Genomic DNA, 17,389 nt, shown 5'->3' with positions numbered 1-17,389 from the left:
AGCCAGTCAAGCTGGTTTTTAGAAATGCTTCCAAAATTCTCCTCATCTGAATTTAGATTTGGATTTTGGAGTCCCAAATTACCTGATCCTGTTTCCAAAACGGAACATCATATTTGGAATCCTCCAATGTTGCATTTTTTAAAATTTCTTAATTTTTTGTATGCATGCTGGGGGGTTTTTTTTTGGTTTTTTTTTTTAGTTTGTTTTTGCAATTGACAGTACTTGTCATTTTTTTAGCCCTACTTCCTCCTCTACATTAACAATGTACACAGGTATGCACCAATAAGACACAACAAAAAAGCAACTGATTGCATTTCAGTTCCTTTCATTCATTCCACCCTCCACATCACCAAGGCACAATGTGCATTGATAAAACACTACAAAGAAGAAGTCTAACAGTCCAATCCTAATTAAACACTGTGCCGGCGGAACACACATTTCACTGGTGTATGCAGGAAGGTTGGAGCTTTTCTACACACTCCAGCCATTGTCTCAAAGCCTTTCAGACCAGGTCAGTCTGGCACAGGGGCAGGGGGGTGTGGTATGGGCGGATCAGGCCCAGAAGGGGGGCAGGATAGCTGGTGCCAGAGCACATCATATCCAAACCCCCTTCCAGGGCCTGATCCACCTGCACAGGTCAACACGGACTAGCGCCAGTGATATTACTGGCACAGGTCCAAGTTGATCCACTGCAGCTGCTGGGGATTTCTCCAGGACAAGGGGACAAATGTCCCCTTACCCCAAGGAGTCCTCCAGCAGCCAAAAGTCCCCTGAAGGATGCAGAAGAAGCCGTGCCAGCACTGCTGTATCATTGTACAGGTATTTAATTAGGATTGGGCTGTTAGGTGTACAATATGTCAAGATTCTTTCTGTATGGTATTTTACACACATTAATAAAATAAGATACAAAAAGAAACTTGATGCAACCATACCTAAAACTGCAACAACTGCCTTAGGGTTGCTTCACACACAGGTGACAGGCTAATAAACTTACCCAGGAGGCTTCCCAACGGGATTTGAATACAGATTTGTTAGCTTAGCATTGCAGCTGCTGCCCCACCCTGGCTCTCATGTAAACACCACCTATTTCACTGCTGGCATTTGCACTGGGCATCGAATCGCAAAAATAAGCTTTCCAACACACATGCACAGGGCAAAGCAAGTCACACAGGCAAGTCTGCACTGACGGCAGTGTAAAGTCAGCCAAGTCAAACACTCAAAGTTGGGAAGAGCAGAGTTCCAAACCCCACCCTGCCATGAAGCTCATGGGCAGTCCAATCCTGAGCTGTCTGGTGCGCAGGGCTGCAGCTGCACAAAAATGGCTGGGTGCTAACATCCTGGGTGCTAACTGAGCAGCACTGGCAGCTCCTCGGGAGAAGGGGACTTTCATCCCCTTTCCCCAGGTAAGGCGAGTAGCCCCGCAATGGGGCTACTCAATTCTATGGCAATCCATGGGTCGGCATAGAATCAAGAGCCTCCATGTTGGGCTCAGGATTCAATGGAGCAAAGTTCCACCAGTCTCACCTCCCTCCCACCCCACTCCATCCCCTGGCCCAGCGGTCCATGCGATCGCCAAGGGGCGGAGCACTGGTGCTCTGCCTGTGGTAGCCTAGTGCCAGCCAGCACTGAGCTAGCACTGGCACTCCGCCGGTGCTGGGCCTCGCAAACGTGCTTCATGGCACATTGGCAACAGTGCGCGCCAGCGGTAAGCCAGCATGCACTGTTTAGGATTTGGCCCTGAGTTACCTTGAACTAATCACTGTCTCTTAGCCTAATCTATCTCTCATGATTGTGGTGATAAAAGAGGGAGCATGTACATCGTACTGTACTCTCAGGAGGGAAGGTGAGCAAGACAAATGCTTAAAATGCTTATATTATACATCCATATAGCACAGGGGTGTCCAAAGTTTTTGGCAAGAGGGCCACATCATCTCTCTGGCACTGTCAGGGGCCGGGGGGAAAAAAAAGAATTAATTTACATTTAAAATTTGAAAAAATTTACATAAGTTTACATAATTGAATATATTAAAGATGAACTTATATGAATGAATGAAGGTCTTGCAATAGCTCAAGGCCTATAAAAGGCCTTGCACAAAGCAAGGCTGGCCTTTCCTTTGCTGCCGCTACTGCATCACAGATGTGAAATGACAAGCAGTGGAGAGAGCCCTCGTCCCACAGCTCACGCGAGAGGTCAAACAGTTGCCCTCACGCTGAGAGCAGTTGCGTCGGGCCAGTGTGGGCTCCAACAAAACTCCGGAGGACCAGAGGCTCATTGGAGACTAGGGGCTCCCTGAGGACCGCTTTGAGAGGCCTCGAGGGCCACAAGTGGCCCCAGGGCTGGGGTTTGGGCACCCCTAATATAGCAGATGGTTCGTGGAAAACCTTCTTTCAGTGGACAAAGACCCACTTGCCAAAAGCGAGGCAAGGAGCATCTTTGACCGATGCTGTGACCAAAATAAGTCTAATAAATGATCTGTTGTTCCATTTATTTGTTTTGTGATGTGCAGCTCATAACAGCTAGCGACAAGGTTTAGGGGAAAGCTACTGTACTTTGACCGGTGGCGGGGGGGCTCATTGGTAGAGGATGCCTGTAAGAAAGTTTTATCAAGACTGTTTTTGGCTCCCCTCAAAATTTTTCAGGCATAGCAAAATCTATGCAAAAATTTCTCTTTCAAACCAAATGTCTGTCTAAGGGGTGTGTTCCCACATGCACCAAACTTGAAGATGTGGAGCACCTGTTTTGCATGCAAAACAAACAGCCTCCACTTCAATCGCTGGCAGCTTCTCCATGTCGGACTGGTAAAGACCCCACTCTAAAAATGCAGGAAGCTGAGGCCAATCTTATCAGTGTAGGCAATACTGGGCTAAAGGGTCTGACTCAGTAGAAAGCAGCTTTATATGTTGTTTCTTTCATTCCCTCTTCCTCTGGCTTGTGCATGACTATGGCTGTCCGCCAGTTATTTTTCCCACTCTGCAAATACACACATCCATGGGCTTGTGGCAATTGCCCCAATCTTCAGGGTGTGCCTTGCAGGCACCAAAATGATGGGGCACCACCACAGTTCCAGTCAGCCAGTTCACACACCATCATCTCTGCGCAGTTACGGACATGAACAAGTCAGAGATTGGCCTTGCAGACGAAGCACGCAACTACCGCATTTGGGGAATGCTCCCGCCACAGAATCTGTTTCGCAACAAGGTGGCTTTTCAACATTAGACTCGGGCCAAACAGGAATTTAAAACAACTCTCCTTTTCCCCACCAATTGAGAGATGGTGGCCTGGCAATCTGTACCTACATCACCAAGTATCGGTCTCTGGATGGTAACTCTCAATTGCTTCCAACACAGAGTAATGGTAATCTTTTTTCAATTTTTACGAACTTAAAGACTTAGGAGTTTCAGGCTAATATTACAGAAGTCACAACCATTTTAATTTTCTTCTCTGGAATCCTTAAAAAAGTATACATGATTGGATCACTTTAAAAAAATAAGAAAAATAAAAACTAGTTTTCCCCATAATAAGCATCTTCTCACTGTTTCATTCTGTAAGTTCAATGGTGGCCTCGAGCCAAGAATTTTCACTGCTGATCACCCAGCGTAAATTGCAGAATATTATTGGTTACAAGAGTCTCTTTCCCCTCTTTTTTTCCTCCTTGTATATTCTGGGATTGCCAACGGGAAGCTGGCACCAATACTGAAGCCCACACAGCTAGCTCTGTGGTTGGGCAACGCTAGTAATCTCTGCGGCTCCCATCAAGACTTCTCATCCGCTGCTCCCAAAGGAAAAATAAAAATGGTTTCTCCATGTGTTGATTTCGCTTTATTGCATTGCAATATTTGGTGCATTTTATTGCCTTGATAAATGAACTACGATGATCCATGCTGATTACTATGCATGCGCCCACCTCTGGGGTTGACGACACAATCCGAGGCATGTTTAAAGAAGCATGTCTCGCTGTGTTCGATGGGATTTACTCCCATGCAAAGACGCACTGGGTTGTAACCTGAGTGTGCCAAAGTAGGGTGGGAAGGGAATGGTTTGAAAACAAAACAGGAATGAGCAGCAACCATAAACCTCAAGATTTTTTAAAAAGCAAAGTTTGAAAACAGGGTGGCAGTTACTTTGCCTGACGCAGGGACAGAGATAATTTGATTTCTAGCAAATGAGTGACAATGGTCAGTACTAAGGAAAATGTCTTGGTAATTACATTAGTAATTTCTACCAAGAATGGGTGGTTAAGAGAAGGGTGTTGATATTCACATTCTGTTTTGTGACTGTGGTGAATCTTTCATTTGGAGCTCTCGGGATAGAAAAGGTTAAACATTTAAACTAACAGCCCAAATTCTTTCAGATTCCTGGGGTAAAGATTGCCAGAGGTAAAGCGCAAAAAGCAGACATTACCTCTAACTCTAGAACTATCTGGGTACATCTCCAGCAGCTCTAGAGAAACAGGTATGTGAATATTGTAGGCAGATGCGCAAACAGCATGAAGAAGACACAGGCTGAGGTGCATGTGTGCAATTAGGAGGGGCCTATGGTGCCCCAAGTTAAAGAGCACAAATGTGAAGGATATACAAGCTAATAGAGACTAGCAAGTTCTGTGTGCCATGAAATACATGTTATTTGAAAGTGCATCTGAAATAATTAGGAAATACATACAATATGAAAATATAAATTGGTATATGCAGGATATTTGCGTACGCACATAAAAAGTGTATTTCTGTCTTAACATTCCAATCTCTTCTCAATACCTCAGAAATATTTGACCCAACCCGCAGTCCTTATCTCCAGCTGAGATGAAGTTTGCATACACGTCATTGCATTCACTCCCACTCAACCTCTCTCTGAAGTTCTCTCTCCAGTTCTCCAGTAATTACTTGTGCATCCAACTGCCCCTCCAAAGAGTTCTGGATAGCAGACATGGAAGTTATCTCAATTTTATCTCAGCATCACACTTCTCTCTCCATTGTTTTGATATCTCACTTTCCCCGCCCTTCCATCTGTCTTCTCTCCCACCTCCCTACTGAAATTTGGATTGTAAGCTCCTCAGGTGCAGAGCGTTCCCTTTTCAGTTGCATACTGCAAGAGTACTCTCCAAAGCAGTTAGGACCTGTATGTGTTCATGTACATGCTTAAGGAAACTGATTTTATACATGTTTATGTTTTGTGGGGTGCATGCTGTTTTGGGCTTTTGGAAAAGTGAGATCAATACATTTTACTAAATCTTGGAGATGTCAACACATTTTTGCATGCATGCATCTGAAATATATGCAGTATGTTGCATGTCTCATTTTCATTTATGCTACTCTGCATTGAATTTCTGATTGCTGGGACTGCTTTGAAAGACAATTTTTTTCCTATAAAGTCGGATAAAATTACAAAAAATAAATATGTCTATATACCAAATACATAAATGCACACGTGCTCGGGAACACACACACACAATATACTACACAAACAGATACTGTGGCTTTGTCATTATCAAACAGATCTATATACACATTATATGATCTACATAGCTATACAAATCTAAAAATACTCTGTGTGGGTGGGTGTTTATTTAGAATATTTGAAGTATACCTTTGTGCACATACATATTTCATGCGTATGATCTATTCTTATTTAGCAAATGCACATATGTACATAAATGTATATTCCAGTTATATTATACACACAAACACATATATGTGTGTGCACATTCTGCATGCTCCAAATCTGTGTTATGATAACAAAACCGAAGTCCCAGAATGGTGCTGAAGTGGTGACCATTTTTCCCAGCGCCGATGTGCGCCTCAAGGTACATGCATCCACTGTTAAAACCTCTGTACAAGCAGACTTCTTCATCACTGGGTTTCCATATTGCACATAAATAAATAGGTGTTAAAACGTAGTCAGGGAGGCAGTAGGGGGGGATGATCACACAAACATGTCTGAGCCAAGGTGTAGCAATGAGGCAAAGATACCTCACAGTTGCACAGAAAACTGACAGGCGCCTGCAAGTCTTTTTTTTGTGATGGAGGAGCAGCCATTTCGCAAGCTGGTCTGTCTCCTTGGTGAGTGGGGAGTTTTGTCCCACTCAAGCAGTTTTTACCAACTGACTCCGATAAAGAGCTAGCTTTAAAGGGCTTGAAGAAGTATACCCTGCCAAGGTTTTGCCTTTACTCTGCAGAGTCCCCCAGTCCTATTCTTCATTCCAAATTCAGCCCAGAGACAGCATCTGGATGCCAAATGCATGACCTGTGGGAAATACAACTGTGCTCCCCAGAGAGAGCGCCAAAAAACCTTGTCAGAGAAATTGGGCCTTGTTTGTATCTGCCGTTCCTTAACGGCACAAACTGCCCACCTCAGAGAACCACTAAGCGGATTTAATGGAGATGGGACAGGTCAAAAGGGTATTTCAAGGAAAGAGAAACAAAACTAATGCATTTTGGTCAAGAATTTTGTGTGATATGGTATTCTGAAAGTGCTGTGGAACACTGGAAAAATGCAAAGTCTTTCTGGACGCGACAACAGAAGATAGAAATCCGATTCAAACTCAGCCTTGTTTCAGACAAGCAGGAAAAGGTATATTCCTTGATGAGATTAAGGTGTGGGGACAAGAGGTTACACACAGACTGCCATGCGGAAAAATAAATAACCCAATGTCTAAAGAAGACCCTATAAAGAGGATTAAAAGAAAGCAGAAGGACAATGACTGTTCTCAGAATTATTTTTTACATCGATTGAAGAGTTGACTTTCAAAGAAGACCCTACCACCATCAACCCCACTAGGGATCCAAGAAACGAGGCACAAATAGTTTAAAACCATGCATAATTCTGGGAAATCTAGCTTGATTTCGCCTTTGCAATCAACACCTTGAACCAAGAGAATGAGTTTGAGCAAGACCATAAGTGGTCATAGCTCAGTTGAATGTGAAAATGGATGATTCATTCTTTTGAGCCGTCATTTCACAGTCTGCCTATCAAGCTCTCCAAACCAAGATGAACCAAGAACCTGTTTGCATAAGAGTAAAGGCAGACAATCATTCTACCAAGTCATAACTTGCCACAGTATATCTAAGAGTGGAATAAACAAGTGTTCTGTCTTTGACCTGAGAATTTGTCCACCCAACAGCAAAATCAGAAATCTGAGGGACAGAGAAATAGCAAAAATGTTTCTCATCTCTTGACAGGGCAATACAGACAGCTGACATACTGAGAGGTTTCCTGTATATTGCAGTTATGTTACAACTTCATAAAAATATTTGCTTGTATTTACTTGGTTCTCTAAGTAACAAACACGGGAAACAGGTATTTGCAGATCATGGAGAGATTGTATCTATCTCACTCAGAGCCTATAGCTTGGATCCGATTTAGAATATCCCTAGCAATTAAGGTGCAAGAAATATCAAAGCTGACCTTGGCCAAGAAAAGACTCACTAGGTGATGTTCTTTTTCCACTCCTATCCTATACTTCTCGTTCACATAATTCCTGTTGTCCCAATGACTATTTGTTTTGTTTCAGGTTGAGAAATGAAGAAGGGAATAGAAAAATTGGGCACACTTGATGGCTAATTCAAAACATGGGGCACATGTGGATAATTTCTGCTAAAAGAGGCATCTTTTAAAATGGTGGTCATCTTACATTTGGGGGAGAGAAATTGTCCCTATTCATCCCAGTCCAGCACCTTGCTCGTGTGGCTGGTTGCTCGTGTTTCTTGGGCATCTTTTTCAAAGGTGTAAGTCCTTTGCAGACAAGGAACACGTTTATTTATTTACTTTATTTAGCTGTGTGAACAGCTTTGGAATTTTTTCTTGTTGAATAACTGAATATAAATGTTGGTAACAGTCACAGCAATGCCAGAAAAGAAACAACCAAAACATCCAATCACATCAAGAAGAAAGAAATGGCTGACACCATTCATGGAGGCATTGAGTCAACATGGAATTTCTAGAACTGTACAGCTGGCACATGTTGATTCCTCTGCTCCAGTACATAAGGATTGCATTTGTCAAATCAGGCCAAATGTCTATCTGGTTCAGTATTTGCTTTCCAGCGATGGCCAGCTAGATGCCTATGGGAAGCCCATCAGCGTGGCTATAAACAATGGCCATCCATGGAGCTCCACATTTCTCTTGCACAAGTAGGCAGCTCAGACACTCACTACCTTCAACCTCCAAACATTTCTACAAATTTCCTTGAGAAATTTTCCATGTTTCTGGGGTTTCCTATAACGGTTTTGTAGATAGCAACAAAGGCCTCAACAAACAAATACTTCTTTTTTTTTCTAAAACAACAAAAACTTAATAATTGGAAGTCAGAAATGTTCATGCAACTAAATGCAGGCCAGGATGGGCAAAGGAAAATAAAATAATGGGATGTACCTGGGCTGCAAATCGAGAGAGAAAATAGCCGATCATTTACCCATCTCTCTCTCCCCTTCGACAGCTACAGAAATGCGAGGGCCTTTTCCAGAATTGCATTTGGTGGCAGGAAAACTGTCATTCTGGAATTACTCTAAAACTGCCTATTACACTGTTGCAGGTAAGCGTGAAGGAGAGAAACAAATCTTTGCCACTGTTACTTTGGAAATGATTTATCCAATCATGCCAGGAAAAAGAAGCTGAATTTGCTTGGGTTTCTAACAGAATCATAGACCCTGCTCAGAATGAAGACATTTTTCCTCCTTTGGTTTATCACCATTCTCTCTCTCTCACTCACTCACTCACTCACTCACTCACACCTCTGTACAAGGAGCAATATCAACAAGGAGCAATACCAGCAATATCAAGTTTTACATATCATCAAAAGTCAACATGGACATTTTTTTAAAATCACAATTTACCCTACAAAGGAGAATTTGAATCTCCAGCAATCACACGCTAAGCAACGTAGACAATGTCGGCCATCGTGTACAGCCCCCCCCCCAAAAAAATGGAGTCCAATTTGACCCAAATGGCACCCAACATTCAAGAAAGACTGAAAGAAGAATCCTGCAATGATCACTAGATGAAGAGATTAAAACAGAGGGGGGAAGATGCAGAAGCAGCGATATTACCTGTAAAATTACACAACACACTTTAAAACTTTGAAATCCGTACCCTGTTTTGGGTACCTTTTCAATGGAAAAACAATACATAAAAAATAATAAATATAGGAGGAGAGAAGAATAAAACACTTCCTCATCAGGAGCCAACATATGATGGTCCATGAAGAAATATTTTTCTCGTATGTCTCCTGTCAAAAACGTATTGGGATATCACATACACATTATTATACTTTGATAAATATGCAAAGCAATAAGGCAATGAAGCCGTTCCATACACCATGCATGGAATATAATATGGCGGCTGGTTTTCACAGAAAACATCTGCAGGTCTAGGAGATGCCCAGCCTTTGATTCAGGCTCATCTTGGTTTTGAGAACTTCAGAGGAAAACTGTCCAACATGGCTGCACCCCTTCATTTATGTGCACATGACAGTGTCCGTCCTTGCCTTGCCTATCCCTCCCGCCGATATTTCAATCAACAGCCTACACAGAGATGTATTTAATAAACATCTCTTAACGTTCTCCAGACCCATGTCTCTACCACATAAAACATGACAACGGGTTGAAGATATCAAGGATGCCTGCGGGTGATCCAAAATTACACTCAGAGAGGGCAAAGCATCCCGTGTTTCAATTTACAATTGATTTTTAATTTAGACACAATTATCAAGAGGGGCATCCCTTTTGCCCATGTGAGTCATATGTGCCATGAGATTGAAACACTGGCTTCCGCAGGGGAGAAATAAAATGGAAACGCGGGGGGGGGGGGAGTGGAGAGAACAGGTCTACATACATTTGCAACGTTTTGCTTTATCTTGAATTTTTCCCCCAAGAAAAGAATAACCTGCTACCCAATTATCTCTCTTAAACATATATAGCACCCATTTTCCCATTGCCAAGCAGGTGTTGAAATGCAACGAATTTATACCCAATGCCAGAATTCCTAACCAAGTGTACCTATTTTAGCTAGTAATCTATGCTTGGTCTTATTAGGAAACTGGATCTTACACTTCCACTAGCATGTCATGAATTACAATATTTTTGAACATTTCCACCTTTGATTAACTAAACACAGAGCACTAAAAAGATGAGTTAAGTGATGCCATTCAGATGTGAAAAACAGACTTAATTTTTCTGGGTTGTTGGTGAATATCTACTGTTAATTTCCTATTTCCAAACTGGATCATGCCCTAAGAAATGAGCTTACCCACTGTGGGTCAGTTGCACTTGCACAACAAATCTTCGTGCATTTAAATGGAAGATTCACTATACCTGTTTTCTCTCAAGAAATGTGAGAATTTGCAGAATTGTTGGCTGGGATTTTGCTAATCTGAATCAGTGCTGTTTTGCTCTTCAAAAAATAGAGGAAAATAAACAAAGAAACCTCTCTCTCTCTCTCTCTCTCTCTCTCTCTCATATTTAGTAGGAGAGGATGAGATGGGAACTCCAATGGTGAGCTCCAGAGAGTTGCGTAGGAACCTTAGTAAGAATTTCCAGAGTAAATGCCATGTATCTGAAACCTAATAAGCTAATTTATGTTTTTTGCATATGCACATGCACGAAACAAGCATGTCCCCAAAGCATTCTTGATCTTTCACTAGATATAAGTATTACATATGTGGAGGTAACCCTTTTGCATGACTTCTACTGCCCATCTGTGTTCCCTTGCTTTTAAAGTTTCTACTTGGTCTTGACCAAACATTTTTTTTCTTCATTTCCCACCCGATGTCAATTCTCTGAGGATTTGAGGGAGGGAGGGGTTTGTACAGTGACCCAGATATTTTGCTTTAAAGTCACATTCTGGGCCTTAAAGAGAGGGAAAGGGACTCCAATATTTGCACTAAACCTTAGAGTAGGGTAGAGAGAGGCAGAATAGCACCCACTAATTCTAGAAGTAGGGAACATTTACAGCACACGCGTGTGCACACACACAGAACACAGTTGCTCTGAAATATCTCCACTCTGGGTCAAGATATTTCAAGCTATGTAAACCAAGCCCAAAATATTTATTTTATTTTTTTTCCTCAAGGCTGTCTACCGGTCCTCGCTTGGATCAATCCCATTATAATAGCATTAAACCTTCATCTTCAGTTGAGTATTGTTAAAAAAAAACAACTAACAGCAGTCAAAGGAAAGAAACTATAGTCATCGAAACGACGGCACAAAAAGGGAGGGAAGGATGAACGATAACCAATGCAAAAGTCTTTCAACTTCTCCCTGGGAAATATAATCCACATGAAAGACTTAGGCTGTGGACCCCAAAGAAATAAAAGATGGGATTACCCCAACTTCTAAGGTCAGTGAAGTGACCGTGGCAGAGAGGATAAAACAAAAGGGGGGAGGGTAACTTCTGGATGGGAGTTCCATGACCAGGTTTACCCTCTAAGCAGGTGATTGGGTAGACCTAATGTAAGATTCCGCCTATGTCTGTTGGGCTATATACAGCTCTAGAAATGTTTTATGTCACATATTAAGGACACAGTCATGCATGTTGCCCGATTTAGAGAGGCCCTACACTGGCTCATGAACTTCCCTACTGTAGCCACACAGAGGTCCTCATTGAAACACAGTCATGAGTTTCCCTCAAATCTAAAACATTTCATCTTAAGAATGAAGCCCCTCATTCATAATGACAGGAAACGGCCTGGAAAGAGAGTCATTTCTCTATTAAAGGTTCCCTCAGAGCTTTCTCACAGCAAGAGTGAGGAATGGAGAGAAAAAATTATCTTTCACTGAGATGTGTGTGTGTCTGGGGAGCGGAAGGGGGGCTCTTTTTATGAAACCTGGGTCAACAGGCAAAATATTTTTTTTCTCTTGCTCATTCCACAATCTATTACAGGTTTTTGCACAATTGAATAGCAAAGGTTAGCTTTTACACTCATGTAGTGATTATTTTTCCCTGCCATCAGGTACCAAAGGGAGCTGAAAGTAATGCCCATGGCAACCCTGTCTAGCAAATGAATGAGAAGGGCATAAAAAATGTGGCCTAAAGAAAAAAACTGTCCAAAATTTTATACCAACAAATCATCTGGCATAGTTCCATAAAGAGATTTCACTGTCCACTAAAACTTCCCTTTCAAACAAATAAACCTGATAAAACCATTCCAAAAACTGGCCCTATTTTCACACCTTGGGAGGAGACAAGACTTGGAATTACCTTTCGTCACAATCCAGCTAAGAATACAGAAAGAAAGTGGGCAGTCAGGACTGTAAACTTGACTCTAAACACCACAAAAATGTTGACGCTTTATTTTTTTAAAGGTAAAAAAGTACCATGAAACATATAGGAAGAAAAATCTGTTTTCTATGGTCTTTTCTCCTTTCATTTATTGAAATAAAAATCTCAAGAAAGAAAATTAATAATCCCACCTGCTTTTTTTTTTTTAATCTCTCTGGAACATTGCAGGAAAAGGCCAATATTTGGGGCTTGTGTCATGGGCAAATCACTATTTTAGTTGTTTTTGAAGCCCCTCTTTTGCAAAGCTGTTATGAACTCTTCAAGAGAGAGAACCAACTACTGGACCTTTACCATCACTCTGGATAGAAAAGCATATTTTTTTTTAAGGTAGTAGGATCATCCTCCATTGCACAAATTAAATTTGGCATGGCAAGATCTGGGATGCTTACAGAGTTCTCTTGTAGCTCAATTGCAGGCTCGGTCCATAGGAGAAGAATGAATAGGCTCCAAGGAAACCGGGACTTACCTGAAATTCAAGACCAAGCTATAGTTTAGAACTCTCTACCCAAGACATTTTTAAACACCACTGGAAGACACCACAAAGATTTGGAACCCACCAAGAAAACCATTCCCAAAACTCAGAAGGAACCTTTGGACGCCATTCGAATTTTGCTAACACATATTGCTCAGATACACAAAGACAGCCCTGCCTCCACAAAAACCAAATTTAAACCATCCCAAGAGGTCTGTAGTCACCACCCAGTTGGGAAAAGCATTTTACTTTTTCATCATACTTTCACCCCCTCCTAAGACACCTCAGAAATTGGACCTTCATGAAAGTGTATTCACCTGCTACCTATCCATCTGAGCCAGCAGGTCTTAAAAAAAAAAATCACTGGGAGACAGGACAACAACTGTTTTCATCTGGGGTGGGTGAAGGCACCCAAAGAGAGAAAGGCTGGTGTTTTAATTTGACAAGATGCGAGTCCTTAAGTGACACATAATTGATTTTACAGTCTGCGGTGCTTCTGAAAATTGTTATCGTTCTGTTCTCCTTGACTGCACATACTTACAACTTCCCAGAATTGGCTTCTGGATGAATGAATTGTGTGTGTGCGTGTGTGTGTGTGTGCGTGTGTGTGTGTGCGCGCGTTCAGATGCCAAACATAAAACAGCTGTTAGGAAAAATATCTTTTCTCTCCCCCCCCCCCAATGGTTTTACATCAGGTTTAGGAGAGGGGAAGTGGGACAGGCACAGAGGATCTCCTCACTGAAACTCATCCAACTTAGCTTTAAACTGGCAGATGCAAATGAAATGTAAGCAGGTTTCCATGTTCAACCTCAAGATAAACTAGAAAGTGCCATTTTTGCAGAGGGGGGAAAAAGGGGAACAATTTGTGTAATTTTGGATTTCATAAAAGAAAAGAGATTGAGAGAGATTAACAGACACGCATCCCCAAAAGTTCAAGGAATACGTGATACTGATTTTGTAAAGATAGCAGATCAATTAACAATATATAGTCTACTACTGATGCTTAGCAAGGAACTGAAGGAGAATGTGGGGGCACTCCCAATTGTGCAACACAAGGATCTAAAAGGAGCAACCTAAATACATTTTGTTATCATGGGATGCATTGGTGGGCAAAAAGAGATACTCTGCACAGAACTAGCACTTTTTTCTAGCTGCTTATCTTTAATTAGCCTTTTAAAAGAGTTGTCTATAACTTTCTCCCTACTCTTCCCTTGAAGTCTGTCTAATAACCTTGGTTTCTGTGGTTCTAACTTGCAATGATAGATAGATAGATAGATAGATAGATAGATAGATAGATAGATAGATAGATAGATAGATAGATAGATAGATAGATAGATAGATAGATAGATAGATAGATTAAACTACACATTTTTTGAACTTCCACTATATAGTTCATACAGCGATGTAACTAAGTGATCATCAGCTTATTGTCCTAATAATTTTTGTTAAAAGACTATGAAAAGCCACATTTAAAAATAATAACAGTAAAGATTTCAAACCCAGTCTTGGAAAGTTCACCATTTCCTTCTCCAAGAGATGAAGAATTACAGACTAACAGAGACAGAGGAATGTAATTGTCATCCTCCTTGGGGACATTCCCCCCCTACGCACACACCCCAAAAATGCACATACGTTGCAAGGAGGGCTGAGTAACAATTCTATAGCCCCTGAGGCTTGGAATGCAAAAGAGACAGAAGGTGTTTTGGCTCCCCTCCATCTTACCTGGGATTGCTCTTGTTCCAATATACCGCATAGCGATCTGAAATAACTTTGTTGCTGTCATCCGTCCAGACGCAAACCCCCACCAGGGTGACAAGCAAAGCGGCCACCTCCAAATGCGGCATCATACCCGATTCTTGTTCCGTCGCCTGCTTTCTTGACTTCTCCTTAGTCCCTCAAATTTTTTCTGCAAACCTTTGCTTTATTAACAATGGAACCAGTTCATTTTGCAGGTGGGGGGGCACTTAACAGCCAACAGTTAGTCTCCTTTCTTCCTGCCCGCTTGATGAAAACTCACACACACCCCTAATTCATTCCACAGTGGCCATCCCCCATCACTTAGGAGTTCCCAGTACCTTTTTCAGACTCATGAAATGGAGATGATCGTCCTTTTTGCCCAAGTCTATAGCAAAGCAGTGTTTTGAAGCTCTTCAGGGTGATCAGGATTTGATCTGCTAAGTGGGCACTCCAGGAAAAAAACTTGAGGAAAATCTTCTATTATCTAGGAAGAGATGGGTGTGGGTTTTTGTCTGGAGAAACCCCCCTTCTGCCAACTTTCTTCTCCTTTTCTTGGAGATTCTTGCATCTTTCTCAAACTCTTTGCAGCCACAGGAGAGGAGGTGGGAATTCCATCTCTAGGAGGAAGAACCTTCAGTCCAAAGGGTATTTAAGATCAGGAACATTTAGGAAGAAGGAACACAGGGAAGCCACTGGATCTGGTGAAGGGGAAACTCTCAGCATCTTGAAGCAACTGCCTCAGCATCCCCCAGCTCTTGCAAAGAGAAACTGTAGACTCAGCAAGGAAAGTTTGCAAGGATTTCTCTGCTCTTGGAGTCTGCCATGGCCAGTGTGTGGTTTCAACAACTACTTTGCACTTAAAACTGGGTTTTCCAAAACTTTCTTTTCTACAGCCTTCTTCTCCAAATTGCAACCAGTTGCCTGGAAACAGGATTTTCAAGTGAGGATCACTTTCTTGCCCTCCCACCCCCCAAAAAAATTACAAAAAAAAAATAAATTCCAAACCATACATACCCAACTTGATCCAAGTTTTTTAAAGGTGCCTTGACTCCCTTGGACTCTTCTCCTTTTACCCTTCTAGGATATACTTGAAGCTCTGATGTCTTTTTTTTTTTTTTTCCTCCTAAAAAGGGGGGGGGACAGAATTACAGCACAAGTTTTTGTTTGTTTGCAGTCTGGATTTAAACAAGTAAGCCAAAGAAGAGCCCCTCTACAATGCAGATCTACAACAGGTTTCTCACTGCAAGGGTCAGGAAAAAGAGGAAAAAGCCACTTTTGCTCTTTTCCCCCCATCCCACCCCCCATTTTTTTTCCTTCCAATCAAAGAAGCTCTCCTTACAATTGGAAGAAAGAAGAGGGAGACAGCAGCAGCAGCAGCAGCAGCGTGGCAGTAATATTGTAAGAAAAAAAGGCAATTTTGTTAAAGAAAAGAAAGAAGGGGAGGGGGGAGGAGAGAAACACCCCCCTCCCCCAACTGCACAAGATTCTGCCAGATGCCTCCCTCCTTCCTGCAAATTGTGCAGGATTTTCCTTTCAATCCATGCAATTGCAATGTGATCCTGCATAAAACATGCTCCCACCTTTTTTGTGTGCCCCCCCCCGGTGACAAATTGCAAAAGGGGGGGTTGAAGGAGAGAGAAAGAAAGGAAAAAATGTTCCTTTCTCTGGACTCTTTAAGCCTCTCCGCTGGTCTCCTTTCCAGCTGCCTCCTCTGTCTCTGTTCTCTGCCTTGCCTTCAATGGCTCACAGAGGCTCCTGCTCCTCCTGAAACTGACACATTGTTGCCACTAACCCGGCCACCCTAAAGTAAGCGATGCTCTTTCCAACCAGACCCCCCTCCCCAATCTCCACCATTCACAGGGGCGGGGACCCAAGGCTCAAGGTTGGTTGGCCGGCGAGGCTTGGCCCCACCTTCTGCCATGTGGGTGTCTCCAGGAGCCTGAGTCAATTTCACATCTTGTGGGGAGGGGGGGAGAGGGAAGAGAGGGAGAGGACTGGTGGGGGGTGGGTGGGGTGGAGTGGCCCCCAAAGGCAGGAGATTAGGTTGGAGGGGCAAGAGAGCATCCTGCTTGCGAGAAAAGAGGGCACTCGCCCCAAGTCAACAGGATCTGGGACCAAGCCTTTCTTTCCCATTGTATCCAGAGATTGCATGATTTTCAACCTGGTTTTATAAGAGAAAGAGGTAAAATATTAGGAACTTGTTTGGATGCTGGAATAGAAAGTGTGTAGTTGCCCCCCCCCCAACACACACACACTTGGGTGGCTGCTGTTGAAGTTTTAATGTTGCCTCCATCATCATCATCATCACTCATCAGACCAATCTGTATTCATCTATTCCAGCATCCTGCTTCTGGCAATGGCCAGCCAGACACCTTTGGGAAACCCCCAAGCAGGCTTGAAGGCAAGAGCCTTCCCCATGGCATTTGGTGTCCTGGAATAGACTGCCATTGTGCATGGAAGCTTTGTTTAGCTTGCATGCCTTTATAAGAACATAAGTAAAGGTCTGCGGGATCAAGCCTAATGTCCATTGAGTCCAGTGTCCTCCTGTTTCCCTGCAAGGACTAGCCCAGCCAGCTGCTTCTAAGAAGCCCACAAGCAGGGGGTATGAGGGCAATGATTCACAGTTTTTGATAGGTGTACCAGGGAAGTGCAATGGGTGGGGAGACAGGTGAGGCAGAGCCTCCCCACAGAAGTCCTTCGAAAAGCGCTGCCACCGCCCTGTGAAGTGTGCAAGCACTCACAAACCACACACAGAGCACATGGGTTGTGAGTGCTTGCACACCTCACAGGGTGGTGGGGGCACTTTTTGAAGGACTACAGTGGGGAGGCTCTGCCTCACCTGTTTCCTCACCCACCGCACATCCCTGAGGTGTACTACATCCTCTCATAGATCTTACTTCGAATAAGAAACT

General features: G+C 42.8%; 1 protein-coding gene across 1 annotated transcript in view; it reads right to left on the bottom strand.

The window, feature by feature from the left end:
- EFNA2 (ephrin A2) overlaps positions 1-14,587 on the bottom strand; it is a 199,853-nt gene extending 185,266 nt beyond the window's left edge. The window contains exon 1 of the mRNA XM_066636234.1: positions 14,463-14,587. Within this exon, the coding sequence (XP_066492331.1) occupies positions 14,463-14,587 (125 nt within the window). The remainder of the gene's footprint in view (positions 1-14,462) is intronic.
- Between the last annotated feature and the right edge of the window lie 2,802 nt (positions 14,588-17,389).

Source organism: Tiliqua scincoides, chromosome 8, assembly GCF_035046505.1.
Source record: "Tiliqua scincoides isolate rTilSci1 chromosome 8, rTilSci1.hap2, whole genome shotgun sequence".
Classification (NCBI taxonomy): domain Eukaryota; kingdom Metazoa; phylum Chordata; class Lepidosauria; order Squamata; family Scincidae; genus Tiliqua; species Tiliqua scincoides.
This window is presented reverse-complemented; position numbering and strand designations above follow the sequence as displayed.